Source organism: Tachypleus tridentatus, chromosome 13 (assembly GCF_004210375.1).
Source record: "Tachypleus tridentatus isolate NWPU-2018 chromosome 13, ASM421037v1, whole genome shotgun sequence".
Lineage (NCBI taxonomy): Eukaryota > Metazoa > Arthropoda > Merostomata > Xiphosura > Limulidae > Tachypleus > Tachypleus tridentatus.
The window spans coordinates 12,917,004-12,938,915 of NC_134837.1; the positions used below are offsets into that span (position 1 = coordinate 12,917,004).

Consider the following 21,912-nt stretch of genomic DNA (forward strand, 5'->3'; position numbering starts at 1 on the left):
CTGTTTTAGACTGTGTTCTAGAGGTATAATGCCATAGTTTTTCTGTTTTAAACTGTGTTCTAGAGGTATAATGCCATAGTTTTTCTGTTTTAGACTGTGTTCTAGAGGTATAATGCCATAGTTTTTCTGTTTTAGACTGTGTTCTAGATGTATAATGCCATAGTTTTTCTGTTTTAGACTGTGTTCTAGAGGTAAAAACACTAAACTATTTAACTGCAACATTTAAATGTGAATTAAACAACAAAGATTATCTGTATTTTACAATGTACAATAGAGATCTAGTACAGGATTATTTCCTGAGTATCGTTAAGCCTACCTAGATATTACTGTTAACATGCAGATTGTGGTTGAGAACTGAAGAATACAATGCTTCACCAAGTGATTGTTGTTCTTTACTTTTCTAGACACATCAAAGTCTGCTTGATTGAATGCAAATACGAATCAGGTAAATATTTTAACCATGTTTAGTTGTAAGTGTCAAAACAAATTACCGTTATTTTTTATACAGAGAAAACTGATGGTGTCTTGCTTTTCGTGTTATTTTTCACATACTATGATCGCTTTATTTTTTCATCTGTAAATTTATTCAACGACGTCTTTCCTCTTTAAACCGTTCTTATAATTGTTGTTAGTGAATTTATGTGTCATGTCTTCGTGAAGTCACAAACTTTGAACATGAGTTGCAATTTGCCACCTGAACCTTTATGTGTACTCAGACTAAATGGTCAAGTCAGTGACCCCTAGGTTTCTGGTGTAGTTTTCCCTAACTTTTGAACTAATCACCACAGAGAAGGCAGCCAGCCAGCAACACCTACCGTCAAAGAGCTTTGATTGGCTCTTTGTACCAAGAAGTGGGACTGTCTATCACTTTTATAACGCGCCCATGGCTGACAGTGCAGAACACTCTCAATAATATAATCTATAGAGCGTCAGATTCACAAATTAACAACCAGCCCTTAACTGAACAGATTGATTTAATTTACACTATTAAAACTAAATGATTAAATAATCTAATAAGGATGATTGATCTGTGTGATAAATGTATTATTGTTCATTTGCTACTTTTAAATTAATCAATTGGTAAAAATTATCGAACCTGAAAGATGAGACAAACCCATATTATTTAATCTAAAGTAATTAATATATGTACCATAAATTTTCCATACCTTGTCCAATTAAATCACATATTTGTATACTGAGCAAAATCGAATCTTTCTTTTTCTTTTCTGGGGTGGGTGGGGTAAAGAGAAATAAAATAGCAAACAAAAAATTCAGAATATAATGTGTTCCGACCAAACCCGTTAATGTGTATAATAATAAAGTGTATTCAGAATATAATGTGTTCCGACCAAACCCATTAATGTGTATAATAATAAAGTGTATTCAGAATATAATGTGTTCCGACCAAACCCATTAATGTGTATAATAATAAAGTGTATTCAGAATATAATGTGTTCCGACCAAACCCGTTAATGTGTATAATAATAAAGTGTATTCAGAATATAATGTGTTCCGACCAAACCCATTAACGTGTATAATAATAAAGTGTATTCAGAATATAATGTGTTCCGACCAAACCCATTAATGTGTATAATAATAAAGTGTATTCAGAATATAATGTGTTCCGACCAAACCCATTAATGTGTATAATAATAAAGTGTATTCAGGATATAATATGTTCCGACCAAACCCATTAATGTGTATAATAATAAAGTGTATTCAGAATATAATATGTTCCAACCAAACCCGTTAATTTGTATAATAATAAAGTGTATTCAGAATATAATGTGTTCCGACCAAACCCATTAATGTGTATAATAATAAAGTGTATTCAGAATATAATGTGTTCCGACCAAACCCATTAATGTGTATAATAATAAAGTGTATTCAGAATATAATGTGTTCCGACCAAACCCATTAATGTGTATAATAATAAAGTGTATTCAGAATATAATGTGTTCCGACCAAACCCATTAATGTGTATAATAATAAAGTGTATTCAGAATATAATGTGTTCCGACCAAACCCATTAATGTGTATAATAATAAAGTGTATTCAGAATATAATGTGTTCCGACCAAACCCATTAATGTGTATAATAATAAAGTGTACTGGTAGTTTTCACACTTTCCAAATCCATGGAAGTCTCTTATTTCATTCATACCGTCACGGAGCCCCAACCCTTAAAACTTTTACTACACTAGATGAAAGTGACAGAGTTCGTAACACTATTGTTAAAATATAGCTATAAATAAATATAGAATAATATTATGGTGAATATGAACTGAGTCATGATTCTTTAAAAAAACATATTTCTTCCCTGATAAATTAACACTCAATAATTGAAAAAAACAACCAACCAAACAAAACCTGTTAGTTCGACAGAAATCCTCTGCGGAACTCTGGTATGTTAGGAAACACAGTTTGAAATACTCTGCGGAACTCTGGTATGTTAGGAAACACAGTTTGAAATACTCTGCGGAACTCTGGTATGTTAGGAAACACAGTTTGAAAATAATTTGAAAAATGTAATAAATTGAATTCAACGAGATTGGGTTATTTTTTATTTCTTATGCCTCGTCAGTTCGTCGTGTGATGCAGGAAGTCGGCTTTGAACAAGTAACTGAGCAAGAACAGTGGCACATCTTCTGGACAGACTTGCCTCTTTCTCTTGACCGTGTGGTGAAAATGAAAATATTTCAGGTGTGAACTTATTTCTCATCATCAACTTTCAAAATACCTTTAGTTTACACTAAATGAAGGACTGACTTTTTTGTCTAGTTCAGTACTCACCTTATATGGTTTAAACTATCAAGTAATACGTATATATATATAGTAAACTTTTAATTAAAGTGTATTATAATGTTAAAATTGTAAAATATCAGACGTTATTTATTTACCATCAGAAAATTAACCATTTTCCCGGAATGACTGAGATCTGCAGAAAAGACTTCCTCGCGAGAAATCTCAACCGAATGTGTAAACAGTTTCCAAAAGATTACAAGTTCTTTTCCAGAACCTGGTTATTACCTTCAGAGTACGTATACGTATGGCAACGTTTGTTCGTCATTTATAAACGTGATATTTGTTTCGTAGTATAATTATGACATAATCAGGGTATATTATTGTTTGTTTCAAAATGTTTACGCGAAACTACATAAAGGGCTAGCTACCTATAGTCATGCCTAATTTTGAGCTGACAGACCAGAGGAAAGACGGCTAATTAACAGCACTCGCCGACAACATTAAGGCTACTCGTCTGGGGTGTGAGCGTCACTCGTATATGAACCTACGGCCCAGAAATGTGGAGCAGATTTTTTGGCAACGGGCCACGAACCGAAACTCTCACATTAGGTTGCGTACGTTAAATATTAGGTTGCTATTATGTTGCAACGACCAACCCGAGGGTACGTGAAGAACATTTTGAAATTACAAATAAGACTGCTGAAAGGAAACACGACACTTGTTTGATTGAAAGTTTTAAAAATCTATATGATGGTGAATAAACTTGTTATCGTAGCTTCTCGAAACAAACATAGTCATAACTAGCTGGAGTGCACGTCCTCTGGACGGAAGTCGTGAACATTCATGAATAATGACAGCTTATCTTAGGACAAGAAAAGTTACTTCCCTTATTCGTAATTAAGAAAAAAACGCCCATAAAAACTACAAAACACAAAGCGTGAAACCGCTAATTTTTATGTATCTCCCTATGGACCCAATGAACCTCTAAACTAAATTTGGTAAATATCCATCTACAGGGGCACAATGTAGTGGTTAAAAACACACACGCAGAAACATGCATAACAAACCGTAAAACATAAAACATTAATGTAACCATGCACGGACATAATAAATCTACTTATTAATTTTGGTGAAGATCCATCTATATCAGTACAATTATATTTATATAGATTGTTATGGTATGAAGTAGTTACATGAACAATCAATAGACAGTACTATTATATTTATATAGATTGTTATGGTATGAAGTAGTTACATGAACAGTCAATAGACAGTACTATTATATTTATATAGATTGTTATGGTATGAAGTAGTTACATGAACAGTCAATAGACAGTACTATTATATTTATATAGATTGTTATGGTGTGACGTAGTTACATGAACAGTCAATAGGCAGTACTGTTATATTTATATAGATTGTTATGGTGTGAAGTAGTTACATGAACAGTCAACAGACAGTACTATTATATTTATATAGATTGTTATGGTGTGAAGTAGTTATATGAACAGTCAATAAACAGTACTATTATATTTATATAGATTGTTATGGTGTGACGTAGTTACATGAACAGTCAATAGACAGTACTATTATATTTATATAGATTGTTATGGTGTGAAGTAGTTACATGAACAGTCAATAGACAGTACTATTATATTTATATAGATTGTTATGGTATGAAGTAGTTACATGAACAGTCAATAGACAGTACTATTGTATTTATATAGATTGTTATGGTATGAAGTAGTTACATGAACAGTCAATAGACAGTACTATTATATTTATATAGATTGTTACAGTATGAAGTAGTTACATGAACAGACAAGAGAGAGTACTGTTATATTTATATAGATTGTTACAGTATGAAGTAGTTACATGAACAGACAAGAGAGAGTACTGTTATATTTATATAGATGTGAAGAAGTTATATGAACCGTCAACTGAAAGTACTATTATATTTATATATATCTGAAGCAGTTGTATGGATATACAAGAGACAGTACTATTATATTTATATATATATGTGAAGTAGTTATATGGATCTACAACAGACTGTATTATAATATTTATATAGATTGTTGTGGTGTGAATAAGTTATATGAACGGACAACAGATAGAACTATTATATCTGTATATATTAAGAGTAATTAATTTCTTTGGTTTTATGAACATTGTCTCTTATAAGGTTTCTAAGTTTATCTATTACTGGCTTCAGAGATGACCCACCTTGGTTTCTGTAGTTATCACATGATGTTGTGTGATGAACTGCAGGCCACTTCTAAAACCAAAGTTCGATGCACAGTAACGTAATCTGGGAAAACTTAAAGTAAACTTCTACCACGTCCAGACCAAACATTTCTACTTGTATTTGTAATGATAAAATGGTCTTGAAGATACCATGGTCATAAATGATATACCTGACCCCGTGTTTCATCATAAGTGTAAGTTTTAGGGCTAGTTATCGAAGTTGTGTGACAGTTCTACGACAATGTAGTTCACGTTCAGTAATGTTCACCATCCATGATAAAAAGGATTGTATTGAAATTTGAGTTTATAAATAAGCTATCATCACAGAGAAAATGTATTGAAATATTTAGTTGTATCAATGAAAGTTCCTGTTTTTCTGTTGCAATAATCGTGAGATTTTCACTAAATAAAAAACAAATATTTTTAAAGTTTGTTTTTCATTGTCGTATATTTGAACTTTTTTGTAACCTCTATTGGTTAAATCTGAAACATATCATTTTTGTGGAAATTTCAATTGTTTTATTTATTGCTTATCTATAAATATTTTGGCTAGTTATAAAAAATATTTCACAGTTATGATTGATGATGATGATCGGTGCGAGCCGAGTTTTGGACGTATACATTGCAAGCAACATTACAATAAGATCCAAGTGACTCAATGGTAGATCTAATGACTTATAACGTTTAAACTGTGTTTTGACAACACCCTTGTTGGATACAGCACAGATAGCTCATTGTGTAGGTTTTGTGTTTATTACCAATAAAACAAACGGTATATTCATTTTTTTCTGTGTTAGGTTATTGCAGCTGTACGTCTATTTGAACACTCACAGAAACTCTGTCTTTATCATAAAACCCGAAAATAATTGCCAAGGACGAGGGATATATCTAGTGAAAGACGTCAGTGAACTTGGTGTTCAGTCCCGTGGTATTTGCCAGCAATATATCAAGAAGGTAATTCAACAAAGTGTAGGTTGCCCGTAGTAAATATCATTTCTGTTTTAAAGGTGTGACACTTTTCAGTTGGTTTCTTTCTTATTTGTTTTTTAATTCCGCTCAATGCTACATGAGAGCTATCTACGCTACCTGTCCCTAATTTAACAATGTAAGATTAGAGGGAAGGCAGCTAGTCATCACCACCCACCGCCAACTCTTGGGTTACTCTTTACCAACGAATAGTATAATTTACTGTCACATTATAACGCCTCCACAGCTGAAAGGGCGATCATGTTTGGTGCGACGGGGATTCGAACCCACGACCCTCAGATAACGAGTCGAGTGTCTTAACCACGTAGCCATGCCAGGACCTTTTCAGTTGGAAGTGGTCATTAGAGTTGCAAAAAACTCGGCGGCGATGACAAAAAAAAAATATGAGTTTTGTGTCTTTTTATTTTTATTTTTGTCATATCTGTGAAAATAGTTTGTTATATATATATATATATATATATAATTTTAGGGTTAACTCATTACTGATAGTTTCGAGAGAATGCTGTGACCGGATGTGTAAATAAATGGAGACTTGCCTCAATTAAAATGTGTCAGTTCTTGTGCAGAATATTTTAAATAAAATTAATAAAACGAGACATGAACGTTTTTTTACTTGCACAATAATTTATTAGAAAGTTTAAGATACAAGTGACAGGACTCTCAAGTGATTCATAAATGTTAATAAGATCTATATTCACTTTTGTAGAATTGGACTGAGTATCATTTGTTCCTAACCTGTAACTTTCTTCCAGTTGGTTTACTTGTGTTGTACCCACTCACAACTGCGAACCCTGGATTTGTAACAAATCTTATGTTACCCCAGATGACCCTCTCTCGTTCCTATGGTGGAGAAGACTGTTAGAAGCGGATATTATGAGAGCTAAGATAAAAGTAATTTCATTACTAGTAAAAGACCATTAGTATCATAACACTTCATAATCACAGCATACAGAGTTTGAATAATTTTGGTTTGTTTTGAATTTCGCGAAAAGCTACACGAGGGCTATCTGCGCAAGCCGTCCCTAATTTAGCAGTGTAAGAACAGTTGGATCAACCTTCACATTATAACGCCCCACGGCTGAAAGGGCGAGCATGTTTGGTGCGACGGGGATCCGAACACTTGAATAATGTATCAGAGAAGGCCAACAAACCGGATATCATGGGGATCCGAACACTTGAATAATGTATCAGTGAAGGACAACAAACCGGATATCATGGGGATCCGAACGATTGAATAATGGTATCAGTGAAGGACAACAAACCGGATGTCATGGGGATCCGAACGATTGAATAATGTTTCAGTGAAGGACAACAAACCGGATATCATGGGATCCGAACGATTGAACAATGTATCAGTGAAGGACAACAAACCGTCTATCATGGGGATCTGAACGATTGAATAATGTATCAATGAAGGACAACAAACTGTATATCATGGGGATCCGAACGATTGAATAATGTATCAGTGAAGGACAACAAACCGAATATCATGGGGATCCGAACGATTGAATAATGTATCAGTGAAGGACAACAAACCGGATATCATGAGGATCCGAACGCTTGAATAATGTTTCAGTGAAGGACAACAAACCGGATATCATGGGGATCCGAACGATTGAATAATGGTATCAGTGAAGGACAACAAACCGGATGTCATGGGGATCCGAACGCTTGAACAATGTATCAGTGAAGGACAACAAACCGTCTATCATGGGGATCCGAACGATTGAATAATGTATCAGTGAAGGACAACAAACTGTATATCATGGGGATCCGAACGCTTGAATAATGTTTCAGTGAAGGACAACAAACCGAATATCATTTGTGAAGATCACTCATTTTGATCAGGAATTTTCGCTGTTACAAAATAACGTTTGAGACCAATATTTGTATTTAATGTGAAATTATCTATACTGTTTCTTTTCGCTGCTATAAGTAAATATAATGCAGATTGTATTAATGTTCAGAATATTTTTCTTTTCTTAGTCCTCTGTAAAATGAATTATATTTGTCTCTAACTTTTGTAAATAGAATCCCGCTTTTATTTGGTAAATATAATTAATTTTTGCATGTATTTTCTGTAATTATTTTTTTTATTCATTTCCAGCCATTGTTGATAAATGGATATAAATTTGATTTAAGAATTTACGTGCTCGTGACATCATGCGACCCCTTGAAAATATACGTATATAGAGAAGGGCTGGCAAGGTTTGCCACAGTAAAATATGTAAAACCAGCAAACAATAACTTGGTAGGTAAAGAATCTCACTACGTAATGTGTTTCTAATAAATTAATTAGTAACTGTGTAGATCTTATGTTATATAATACTTACTGTTGTTTGTTTCAGCGTGAAGTCGAACGCTAGGTTATCTGCGCTCTGTGCACCGGTTCGAGCTTTCAGTCTAAATTTGTCGATGACTCTGCGGAAGACTAAAATATCTGTATAGATTCTATCGACTTCTCTTTTTTTTTCTATCTGATTACATAAAGTGTACGTCCATTTTTTTTCTTATAATAAAGCCACATTAGGCTATCTGCTGAGTCCACCGAGAGGAATCGAACCCCTGATTTTAGCGTTGTAAATCCGTAGACATACCACTGTAACAGCGGTGAACTGATTACATAACTCGGTGGAAGCGCCTCACTAAAATAATTCTTTAATTTTATTTATATTTCAGCGTTTTCCATCTTTTAGTTAAATTAATATTACGAATACAGGTTTGGTTTTTGGCTTTCGCGCAAAGCTACACGAGGGCTTTCTGCGCTAGCCGTCCCTAATTTAGCAGTGTAAGACTAGAGGGAAGGCAGCTAGTCATCACCGCCAACTCTTTTACCAACGAATAGTAGAATTGACCGTTACATTATAACACCCCAACGGCTGAAAGGGCGAGCATGTTTGGTGCGACGGGGATTTGAACCCGCGTCCCTCGGATTATGAGTCGAGTGCCTTGACCACATGGTCAAGGAGAGCCTTTACGTATATATAAACAGACTTCTTGTGTAACGCAAAGAAAAGAAGAAAAATTACTAAGTAAGATCATTTGTTCTGCCGCTCTTTACCCAGAATTCAGTAAAATAAAACTTTACATTCTATTAAATAACAAATTATTCAATAATAGTTGTTACTCACAAATTAATTTATTGCAATATAAAATATAGACTGTAATGGATTTACTGTTGTATATTTATTTTAATATCGATATTTGTTTCAGTTAAATATACGTTTAGAAATACATATAACTTCCACAGCTAAACTGACATTGTGAAATTCCCGCCTATTCACTAAATTTGTAGAACATTCTCGAGTGTAAGAAAGAGAAATGTACATATGTATGTAAATACCAATATTACTGCCCAAGTTGAAATTTCTAGAAACTTTCCTCTCAAGACAGTTTATATTATTGCTTTGCTACAATAGGTATACTATCAGGTCATCCCTTAAGTAATGTCCGATTTTAGGTTCAGAAAAAAATAAAAGGATTTCAAACTCTTTTAATGTAATTTGATCAATAATGTATGTTCCATTATTATTATTAATTACTTCCTGCCAATGATTCACAAGCTTCTGAATGCCACTTCTATAAAATTCTTGGGGTTTGGAGGAAAAGAATGTTTAGAGGGTAGTTTTGACATCTTCATGTGTTCCAAGTTCTTTTCCATCAAGATAGTTCTGCAAACTTCACAATAGATGATAATCAGATGGGACAAGGTCTGGAGGATAAGGAGGATGTGGAAGTTTTCCCAGTCTAGCTCTTCTATCTTTACAGATGTAATCCTTGCTGTATGGAGCCGAGCATTATCCTGGTGTAACACATCTTTACGACTGATCAAAGCATGCGTTTTTTCTTTCAGTGCAACATTCAAACGCTCAAAGTGTTACCAATAGAAGTCTAATGTAGTCGTTACATTGAGTGGCAGCAACTCAAAAGTGGATCACACCAACAATATCCCACCAAACGCTTAACAAGACTTTCCTAGAATGAGGTCCATTTTGGGCTGTGCTTTAGCCAGTTTACCTGTACTGAGCTGTTCTCTGCGGCGCTTAACATGTTTATATCCAGTCAGTAAAATGTCCAAAAAAAGGTGAGTTACGTTCACGAGAGTGCAGAGAAGTGTAAATGTCCGCTCTTGCTCTAAGGTTGGCTTCTCTCAAATGAGGGGAGACCCATTTTCCAAGTGTTGACACCTTTCCAAGTTGTTGCAGATAACTGTGAACTGTTGAATGGGTTGAATTAAACTTCTGTGCTAGTTCTTCAACTGTTACAACACAATTTTCATCAAGTGCAGCTAGCAACGAGTCACCATTAAACTCAACAGATTGTATTATTTGTACATTAAAATATACGTGTTAAAAACTGTATCAATCTTGTGAACAAACATCATAAATATCGACATCTAAGTAACGTCTAAGTCCAAATTACAATCTACCTCAGTTCCAAACTATTTCATATTGTAATTGGTAATATAATAAACTGGAGGTTCGTCCGGGATAAATCATAATAGGTAACAAGATAAAAAGAAAAAAGTAGCATCTTTATATTAGCTCCTCCTTCCCAGTGGCTCAGCGGTATGTCTGCGGACGTTATAAACTGGGTCTCGATACCTGTGATGGGTAGCTTTTTGTGCAAGTTTGTGTTTAATTCACAACAAACAAACAAATTATTCCAGCGAAGATACTTTGCTCTTATTAAAAAAAAAAACAACATAGCATAAGCTTTGCTATGCCAACCACAAGTATTGAACCCCGGTTTTGAGCGTTGTAAGTCGTCACACTAACCGCTGAGGAGCATGCAATATATGGTTTGTTTTGAATTTTGTACATAGCTACTCGAGGGCTATCTGCGCTAGCCGTCCCTAATTTAGCAGTGTAAGATTAGAGAGAAGGCAGCTAATCATCACCAATCACTGCCAACTCTTGTGCTACTCTTTTACTAATAAAAAGTGGGATTGATCGTAACATTATAACGCCCCAACGGCTTAAATGGGGCGAACATGGTTGGTGTGACAGGGATTCGAATTCGCGACCCTGAGATTACGAGTCTAGTGTCTTAACCACCTGGCCATGCTGGGCCTGGGAATATATGAGGTGAGTAATACCTCTACAGAATGATTCGAGAGTGAATATGGTTAAGTCTTGGATTTTGTTCTAGTCTGTATAACCACTGAATAAGTATAATAGATACAATATTAACGCAGAAACAATAGTCCATTATAATATAGCAAAGCTTGCTAACAGTAGGTTTCTAAAGAATATGCTAAGTTTTGTAACCAAAAGAAAGTTGTTTAAAAATTAATTTTAAGTTTTATTATTGTAGAAAAAACTCCGTATGCATCTTACAAACTACTCCATAAACAAAACTAGTGAAAACTTCAAACAGGACGCTGAACATGGAAACAAAAGGTAAATAAAACTACTGAATGTGACTTTTTAAAAATCAGCAAATCTTTGTCAACAATCATTTACTATCCCTGCGATGTTTCATGTCGTATGAAACACTTAGTTGTCTAATCTATTTTGTAGAAATTCCAGGAAAATAATAAAACAGTTTTATCCTCCGATTTCAGGAAGATTTCCACGGTCATGAGATATTTACAGAGTAACGGATACGACGTGTCAACTGTGTGGACCAATATTGATGACGCTGTGATCAAAACGCTTCTGTCTGCCCTCCCGGTTCTACAATACAATTACAAGGCCTACTTTCCTTCTCATGAATTACTTACCAGTCCTTGTTTCGAGATACTTGGATTTGATGTTCTTTTAAACTACAAATTAAAACCATACATCTTAGAGGTATTTTGAATAAAGTGTAAGTTATTGATACAATGACACTTTACAACTTAATGGTTTAAAACACAACACACGTATTTGGAACCTACAACTTTGTATATCTATTTATTGTTCTAGGCTAAAGTAGAGCGTTGTACAATTTTCACTAGTCCATCTACTAAGTGGTAATTAACTAAAGTCTCAACGTTTCAATATTTCTTATTGACAACTATTATTCTCCTGTGTTTTTAACTTATGTAGGTAAATCATTCTCCGAGTTACAACACTGATAGTTCTGTTGATAAAGAAGTTAAAGAATCTTTACTACGAGACAGTTTAAAGCTTTTAACGATCACATGTCATGCTTGTAAAGAAACCCAAACAAGTATGCTGAAAAAAACACCCTGTGGTATTTTACCATTTGATCAAAGGTGAGGTAGCTTTGTTCTAACAACATGTAAACAGTAACTTGTAGTTGAATGAATTAAAATTATGTTACTGCTTTCACATTCTGTTAATTAATCAACAGCATAGTGACACAAGTACAATACATTTAAACTGAGGATAAAATGACAAAACTGTAAGTGTAATCAAATTATCTACTTCTCAAACATTCATATTTATGATGAAAACTGTGTACATTATAACTACAAGACCAGCAAAATATAAGAGTAGCATAATCAAAGATTTAAAATATGTAATTGAAATTTAGTGGAAAATATTATCTTGAAGTGTGTCCTATCATAATCACCAAAGTAAATTACCGTCAACTTTAACCACTTGAACTATTATACAGTAGTGTGTGGTGCGTCTTTATATACTAATACGACACCAAATAATGGATGCCAACATTGCACTTTGTACTGTCGTTACGTCATTAAAACATGCTCATGCCATGAATGCTAAGAATTATGCACTCTGTAGATTACAATACAGCACTGAACTTCAAAATCAACAAATGAAAATGTTATTTTTAACATTGTTTTTTTATTTTTTAAAAAATCTTTTTGGAGCCTTCCACAAGTACATCTAGTATATATTATGTTTTGATTTTCTAGTTGCTCTGAAAACTATGTGAACTAGTTTACTAGAAAAGCTCAAATTGTGCAAAACATGATAATTACCACATAAATTATCATCTGTTATTTCCATATATGATTTACTCCTTTGATACCACCTTTAACTTTTCTTTTAGAAAGTTTCGAAGAGAACCTGTTGTCCATACAAAGAAATGTCAGGACCAACACGAGCTTGAAAACTTAGGTGGATTTCGACAAGTATTTCCTTCTGGGAACAACAAGTACACAAAGTTTTATCCACAGAAGAGCTCTACACACACACGAGATACCATAGCATCAAAAATGAGGGCTCTTTGTATTAAGTATGTACATAGTTTGTGTTATAAAAGCATGTTCTGAAGACTAGAATACTTAATAAGTTCACATTTTTCAATACATGAATGTACAACATAAACACAAAACAGTCAATATTAAAATCAAATACAAATTACAAACTAAACAAATAGTGTAAAAAAGTGATACTTTCTAAATTTGTTTTTGAATATCTAACAAAGTTACACAAGGGCTCTCTGTGCACAAAATGTATTATTGGTTATGCTTGTTGGTAACATCAGATCTTGAATGAAAGTCATCTCATTACATTATACTAATAAACTTTTGTTATGTGCCTTTGTGATACACATGGTGTAATAAAAGTGTATTTCTTGAATCTTATCTCAGGGTTATCCATATAATTATTTTATTTCTATAAAGATGTGATTTTTTGTGATAGAATTCAGTAAAGAATTTCTTATAACAGAATTCTTATTCTACAGAGAGCAGTTGGAGAAACTTTGTGGCCAGGAATTTCCAAGGTTAAGACCCCCACCCACCAAGAAAAGTATATCTAACTGATACAAAGAGCATATGCTACTGCCTGCACAATATCTCTATGTAAAGAAAAACCGTTCAGGAACAACCTGCAGCTGACAGAATAACTCGTGTTTAGTAGATTATTAAGGTAGAGGTTTAATTATTTGTACCTCACACCAGAAGTTTTTGAAATACGACAATTTAACACATCAATTATTTTGAACTTTTATAAAATTTGTTTGTGTACATGACATAAAATTACGTTATAACTATTTATGGCTACTAATTCTTCAGTGATGTTTTTTTTTGTATTTTGAATATATAACAATCTGCTGTGCACTGACCAAGGTATATTGATGGCTATTAAAAAAAGATGAAACTGGGGGCTACAAATTCAGGTAAGAAAATGCATGACAATGCTTTATTTTAGCTACTATAGGAAAAAATTAAATTGTTGCTGCAAAGCCATATTTTAATTCAATACAACTATTAACAAATCAGTAGTTGTAGCCACTTGTTTCTTAAATCAATGTTGCTTGAAAAATGAAGTTGTAAGACTACCAAAAGTTCTTAATTCTTGTATGTAACAAAGAAGTGCATTTAAAAAGAGGTATGGACTCAAAGGTATGCTCATCATGCTTGCAGATAAGTTTGTAAGATAAATTTCAAAATAGGTAAAAAAGTGTGGTTGTGGACAGACATCACAAATAACCAATCAGATATTCTGGTAAAAAATGACCATATACACACCTTGGCAAGACGAACCATGACTGTCACAAATTGAACAATATATTGTTAAATTCATCTAACATCTTTCTGTTGAACAATAAGTTACGAATCAAAATGGTGTGATATATGATTGTTGATAACACGAAGATGTGGTCTTGACCCATATCATATGAAGGGGTCCCACAGCTTTGGTACGAAATACTCTAGACTTCGTAAAATGCAAGGACTGTTTAGGCACCAAGGCATGTCATGCCCCATGAGAAACATCAATGCTCGAAAGCAAGTAGCATTCCTTGCTACTGAATGATGGGTTCACAAGTACAAAGGGATACGACCACTCAGTGTCAGAAAGGACAGATGAATGACCGAAATATGTTCAAACCTTTACTTTGTGATTTACTGAGTTATATTTGGTAGCAAGAGTTTGGTTTGTGGCTTTTGATACTTACTCAATTCATCTAAAATTTTTACAACCTTTCTTCAAATCATACCTTGCAATGGTTATTGGATAACAGAGCTAGGACACTAGGTTGTCAGATGAGATTCTAACATACTAACAGTTAATTTCAACTACTGATAATCATTGATACTTCTGACACAGAAAGTACTTTGTAATCTTTTCTTTTCAGGTTCTCAGGTTAAACTTTGAGGTGAACATTTTCCTGAAAACACTTCCTAAGTAATCCTACTTGTCAGTCAACTCAATTTGATGTTGTGTGAACTTGTCATGAAATTGTAGAAACTGGAATATTCATAGACTTTTGAAACTTTGTATTTGTAAGATAAAATAGCAATCTCCAGTTCATAATGAATGAAAACAGCAAGTTTTGTTTTTTATACACAGCAACTTATCAATAAGTAAATAGAACCCCCTCTCACCCAGAACACAACTTACCATCTTCTTGACATCACATGCAAAAACTTGGCAAACAAGTTTTGTAAAGAACACAGAACACAAGCAGCCTTGCCACATACAAAGAGTTAACTATATTTTACAACTTTGCATAGTTAAGTAATGAAAGAGTGATTGAAGCCATCAAGAGGTACACTACCTCAGTGAAGCAGTGGCATTTCAATTCCATTACATTCAGTAAGCAACAGTTTCTGCATGGCTTGGACACTGAAAACCAACATAATAAACACCTGGACATCAAATAGTTACAAGACAACTTTGTCACAACAATGTCAGAAATTATTTTCTGAACATACACCATAGTGACAGAGTACCTCGACAGAAGTCGCTCCTCATTCCAAACAATATTATACAATAGCAGTAATGGGCACCAGTAGTGGGCCTTTTAGATCGTGGATGTACCTAAGTTATGGGAATATCCTTGGGAACCTCTGTTGAACTGTCTGCAAGCCATGATAAAATACATTGATATTTCTGATAGTGGACAGTTGAACAATAATGACTCTTGGTATACAAAGAGAAGGTTACTGCTCTTCAGTACATCACAGATCTTCTGTCTGTTTACAATGGTTACAGTTCTTGAGTATGGCCTTCTGCCTGTCAACACCAGTGACAAGATCACCAAACAAAGCAGTTTTCATGTAAGATGATTTTCCTGCTCATGTTGTAAGTTAAATAACTGTTAATTTCACCTTTATACACTTAGCTTACAATACATCTTCATTCAGGTACATTACAATAATTTCTTTTAATATCATCTATCTTGACTACTTGTCTTAAACATATATTAGTCCTCTGTGTGTGGTAAGACTATCACTTCATTATAGCACTGTGTTCTTGTTTCCACTGTGTGTGGTAAGACTATCACTTCATCATAGCACTGTGTTCTTGTTTCCACTGTGTGTGGTAAGACTATCACTTCATCATAGCACTGTGTTCTTGTTTCCACTGTATGTGGTAAGACTATCACTTCATCATAGCACTGTGTTCTTGTTTCCACTGTGTGTGGTAAGATTATCACTTCATCATAGCACTGTGTTCTTGTTTCCACTGTGTGTGGTAAGACTATTACTTCATTACAGCACTGTGTTCTTGTTTCCACTGTGTGTGGTAAGACTATCCCTTCATCATAGCACTGTGTTCTTGTTTCCACTGTGTGTGGTAAGACTATCCCTTCATTATAGCACTGTGTTCTTGTTTCCACTGTGTGTGGTAAGACTATCACTTCATGACAGCACTGTGTTCTTGTTTCCACTGTGTGTGGTAAGACTATCACTTCATGACAGCACTGTGTTCTTGTTTCCACTGTGTGTGGTAAGACTATCACTTCATGACAGCACTGTGTTCTTGTTTCCACTGTGTGTGGTAAGACCATCACTTCATGACAGCACTGTGTTCTTGTTTCCACTGTGTGTGGTAAGACTATCACTTCATGACAGCACTGTGTTCTTGTTTCCACTGTGTGTGGTACGACTATCACTTCATCATAGAACTGTGTTCTTGTTTCCACTGTGTGTGGTAAGACTATCACTTCATCATAGCACTGTGTTCTTGTTTCCACTGTGTGTGGTAAGGCTATCACTTCATCATAGCACTGTGTTCTTGTTTCCACTGTGTGTGGTAAGACTATCACTTCATCATAGCACTGTGTTCTTGTTTCCACTGTGTGTGGTAAGATTATCACTTCATCATAGCACTGTGTTCTTGTTTCCACTGTGTGTGGTAAGATTATCACTTCATCATAGCACTGTGTTCTTGTTTCCACTGTGTGGGGTAAGACTATCACTTCATTACAGCACTGTGTTCTTGTTTCCACTGTGTGTGGTAAGACTATCACTTCATCATAGCACTGTGTTCTTGTTTCCACTGTGTGGGGTAAGACTCACTTCATTACAGCACTGTGTTCTTGTTTCCACTGTGTGTGGTAAGACTATCACTTCATCATAGCACTGTGTTCTTGTTTCCACTGTGTGTGGTAAGATTATCACTTCATCATAGCACTGTGTTCTTGTTTCCACTGTGTGTGGTAAGACTATCCCTTCATTACAGCACTGTGTTCTTGTTTCCACTGTGTGTGGTAAGACTATCACTTCATCATAGCACTGTGTTCTTGTTTCCATTGTGTGTGGTAAGACTATCATTCATCATAGCACTCTGTTCTTGTTTCCACTGTGTGTGGTAAGACTATCACTTCATCATAGCACTGTGTTCTTGTTTCCACTGTGTGTGGTAAGACTATCATTCATCATAGCACTGTGTTCTTGTTTCCACTGTGTGTGGTAAGACTATCATTCATCATAGCACTGTGTTCTTGTTTCCACTGTATGTGGTAAGACTATCACTTCATTACAGCACTGTGTTCTTGTTTCCACTGTGTGTGGTAAGACTATCACTTCATCATAGCACTGTGTTCTTGTTTCCACTGTGTGTGGTAAGACTATCACTTCATGACAGCACTGTGTTCTTGTTTCCACTGTGTGTAGTAAGACTATCACTTCATAACAGCACTGTGTTCTTGTTTCCACTGTGTGTGGTAAGACTGTCACTTCATCATAGCACTGTGTTCTTGTTTCCACTGTGTGTGGTAAGACTATCACTTCATGACAGCACTGTGTTCTTGTTTCCACTGTGTGTAAAGACTATCACTTCATAACAGCACTGTGTTCTTGTTTCCACTGTGTGTAGTAAGACTATCACTTCATTACAGCACTGTGTTCTTGTTTCCACTGTATGTGGTAAGACTATCACTTCATTACAGCACTGTGTTCTTGTTTCCACTGTGTGTGGTAAGACTATCACTTCATCATAGCACTGTGTTCTTGTTTCCACTGTGTGTGTAAGACTATCATTCATCATAGCACTCTGTTCTTGTTTCCACTGTGTGTTGGTAAGACTATCACTTCATCATAGCACTGTGTTCTTGTTTCCACTGTGTGTGGTAAGACTATCATTCATCATAGCACTGTGTTCTTGTTTCCACTGTATGTGGTAAGACTATCACTTTATTACAGCACTGTGTTCTTGTTTCCACTGTATGTGGTAAGACTATCACTTCATTACAGCACTGTGTTCTTGTTTCCACTGTGTGTGGTAAGACTATCACTTCATGACAGCACTGTGTTCTTGTTTCCACTGTGTGTAGTAAGACTATCACTTCATAAAAGCACTGTGTTCTTGTTTCCACTGTGTGTAGTAAGACTATCACTTCATTACAGCACTGTGTTCTTGTTTCCACTGTGTGTAGTAAGACTATCACTTCATAACAGCACTGTGTTCTTGTTTCCACTGTGTGTAGTAAGACTATCACTTCATAACAGCACTGTGTTCTTGTTTCCACTGTGTGTAGTAAGACTATCACTTCATTACAGCACTGTGTTCTTGTTTCCACTGTATGTGGTAAGACTATCACTTCATTACAGCACTGTGTTCTTGTTTCCACTGTGTGTAGTAAGACTATCACTTCATCATAGCACCGTGTTCTTGTTTCCACTGTGTGTTGTAAGACTATCACTTCATAACAGGACTGTGTTCTTGTTTCCACTGTGTGTAGTAAGACTATCACTTCATTACAGCACTGTGTTCTTGTTTCCACTGTGTGTGGTAAGACTATCACTTCATTACAGCACTGTGTTCTTGTTTCCACTGTGTGTAGTAAGACTATCACTTCATTACAGCACTGTGTTCTTGTTTCCACTGTGTGTAGTAAGACTATCACTTCATAACAGCACTGTGTTCTTGTTTCCACTGTGTGTAGTAAGACTATCACTTCATTACAGCACTGTGTTCTTGTTTCCACTGTGTGTAGTAAGACTATCACTTCATCAAAGTACCGTGTTCTTGTTTCCACTGTGTGTGGTAAGACTATCACTTCATCACAGCACTGTGTTCTTGTTTCCACTGTGTGTAGTAAGACTATCACTTCATCAAAGTACCGTGTTCTTGTTTCCACTGTGTGTGGTAAGACTATCACTTCATCATAGCACTGTGTTCTTGTTTCCACTGTATGTGGTAAGACTATTGTTTTATCTCACACTGTGTTCTTGTTTCCACTGTATGTGGTAAGACTATTGTTTTATCTCACACTGATCAAACAGTTTGTTTGTCACAAGTAGCTGTTTCCCAAAATACTGACATCAATTAGCTCAAAATATGGTACACTTTACAAATATACTAATGCCAACTTTAATTTTAAAAATTAAATATGAATCTAATAAATAATTATATATAATATAATTGGTACCTTTTACCTTCCTTGTATCATGTTCTGACCAAAATGCTAATTATAAAGGACCAAAAATGCAAGCCAAAAGTTTCATAATGCAAAAATAGTATTATTTCAAAAGATTTTAATAACACTATATTCTATTGTTCTACCAACTGACAAAGTACACACGTGTTCACTTTACAACTGTTAAACAGTTCACTGCAGTAACATTTTTTATTCTTCTAAGTTACAGTTTTGTGATCAGCTAAACACAAGTATGTAACAAAGTCAGTCCAAAAATACAAAATGACTTTTGACAACAACTCTCTTACACTACCTCCATATTAAACTGTTTGAGAATCGATTGTTGTATTTTCTTTTATGCAGATATGTCTTAAAAAACTCATTTTATGACACTTTTGTGTTATTTTGCAAAATTATGTGAACATACAAATCACAAGATAACATCATTAATATTGTTGGTTCTCATAAATAAAAAAAAATTAAAACAATTTACCTTAATATATATACAAAATAAGAAATAATAACTTTAAAGCATTTTAACAACATTATTTGGTTTAGATATTTGTACAAGGCTCTACATTGGTTTCCCTAATTCTGAACTCATAGACTTGAGGGAAAACTGTTTGTCAGCTATCTGTTAGCTAAAACCATCAATTCTTGGACTACTATACTCAAATACTGGAATTTTACCATCACTTTTACAATGTATCCAAGGGGTAATGTGTAATTTTGTGTCAACTAAAAATAAACCATTAATCCACAACCTAGAACACTAAACACCAGGCTACATCCAGCTCATTTTGTAGAGCACAAGTTTCTACATAAAATATCCAATACTTTTATATGAACTCACATTTCTACCTCATTTACAAGTTGTTGTTTTTTGAGGGATGAACTTGAATTTCAAACAAAATGCAGGAGATTCCAATAAAGTGCTTGTGTACAAATACTGTTTCAGCATGATATCACACAAATCTCTGAAATGTTAAGAAAATGACATCCAAATCTCCTTACAGGAAGTATACAAGTATTATTTCTTTAGGCATGAATAACCAATAAGCTGTATAAATGTTTCCTCCTTATGAAGTAAAAATTCCACCTTTTACAGGACCATGCAAGTCCTAATAAACCCAACACACTTTGTAGGAGAAATTACACAATACAAATTTTTTTTTTACATTTAACCAGAAAATGATTTTATCTCATTTTTTTATTTTTCAATGTAAAAAAAACAAAATACGATGAGTATAATAATTTGTTTGAACTAAATAATAAATAATATATATACAAGTACCCTAAGAAACTCAAAATTTTATTACCTTACATAAAATTATCTGCTGTATTTTAGGGTAATCATTTCAATCGTGTTTTTTTCTTCAATTACACAGTTGTACAATATGAGAATAATTCATACTGTTGGAGTTAACTGGATCTGGTAAAAATAAATAAAACACAATGAGTATGATAATTTGTTTCAACTGAAGAGTAAATAACACACACACACATGCATTTATAGGTTGATAGATACCCTAAGAAACTTGCACAAAATTTTATTACCATACATAAAATTACCCACTGCATTCATCTAACAGCACAAGTGTGACAGTTTTGGGATAATAATCATTTTCGTTTTCAGTTAAACAGTTGTACAATATGAGAAATATTCATACTGTTGGAGTTAACTGGATCTACTCCTCATCTTCTATGACCAATTAAAGCACATTCTTTCATTCTCAGCATTCTTACAAACCTCAAGAACTTAAGGTTGTTTGCTTCTGATATTTCTGTGATCTTAGGCCTACTTACAAAACTTGTAGAACAAGCTTGCTATACACTACTCTTCTGATGAATGCTTGTCCATTATATACTAATTTTAGGCACAAGTTACGTCTAAGCTCAATTTCATCACTTTTAATTTATCACATGTCTGATTAACGTACATTACAATTTTAATATTTCTATGTAATTTAATCAGATCTTACTTTTACTTTTATTTTCAAGTTTTAGTTTACTTTTTTTAATAAATAGTTTGTTTTTAATTTCGTGCAAAGCTACACGAGGGCTATCTGTGCTAGCCGACCCCAATTTAGCAGCGTAAGACTAGAGGGAATGCAGCTAGTCGTCACCACCCACTGCCAACTCTTGGGCTACTCTTTTACCAATCAATGGTGGGATTGACCATCACATTATAGTGCCTCCATGGCTGAAAAGGCGAGCATGTTTGGTGTGGCAGGGAGTCGAGCACCTCAACCACCTAACCATGCTGGACCAAATAAATTGTAAATAACCAATTTCATGAATGTATCTGGAATAGATTCATGTTCTTAACTTAAAAATTAGTAATTTTCATTTATTAGTTTGTATATTCTTACTTAGAACTTTATCTATGGAACTATTCTACATTTAACAATATGAGTAAAAC

General features: G+C 34.4%; 3 protein-coding genes across 10 annotated transcripts in view; 2 read left to right on the forward strand and 1 right to left on the reverse strand.

Annotated features, from left to right (window-relative positions):
• The window catches only part of LOC143239187 (semaphorin-2A-like), a 478,807-nt gene that overhangs the window by 176,127 nt on the left and 280,768 nt on the right, over positions 1-21,912 (forward strand). The window lies entirely within an intron of this gene.
• LOC143240639 (tubulin polyglutamylase TTLL6-like) lies at positions 2,595-13,863 on the forward strand. Its single transcript, XM_076483393.1, has 8 exons — positions 2,595-2,702; positions 2,906-3,036; positions 5,789-5,945; positions 11,295-11,380; positions 11,545-11,773; positions 12,011-12,180; positions 12,945-13,130; positions 13,584-13,863. Exons 1-8 carry the CDS (start codon positions 2,595-2,597, stop codon positions 13,660-13,662), a joined length of 1,146 nt encoding a protein of 381 aa, XP_076339508.1. The 3' UTR covers positions 13,663-13,863.
• LOC143236758 (maspardin-like) overlaps positions 11,304-21,912 on the reverse strand; it is a 31,416-nt gene continuing 20,807 nt past the window's right edge. For 6 of the 8 annotated variants that reach the window (XM_076475260.1, XM_076475259.1, XM_076475262.1 and 3 more), the window contains one exon: positions 19,663-20,922. The gene's annotated coding sequence lies outside the window, so the exon portion shown is untranslated. Of the gene's footprint in view, positions 11,746-19,662; positions 21,179-21,912 lie in introns of those variants that run through there. The other 2 variants (XR_013019739.1, XM_076475261.1) reach the window with 2 other exon arrangements.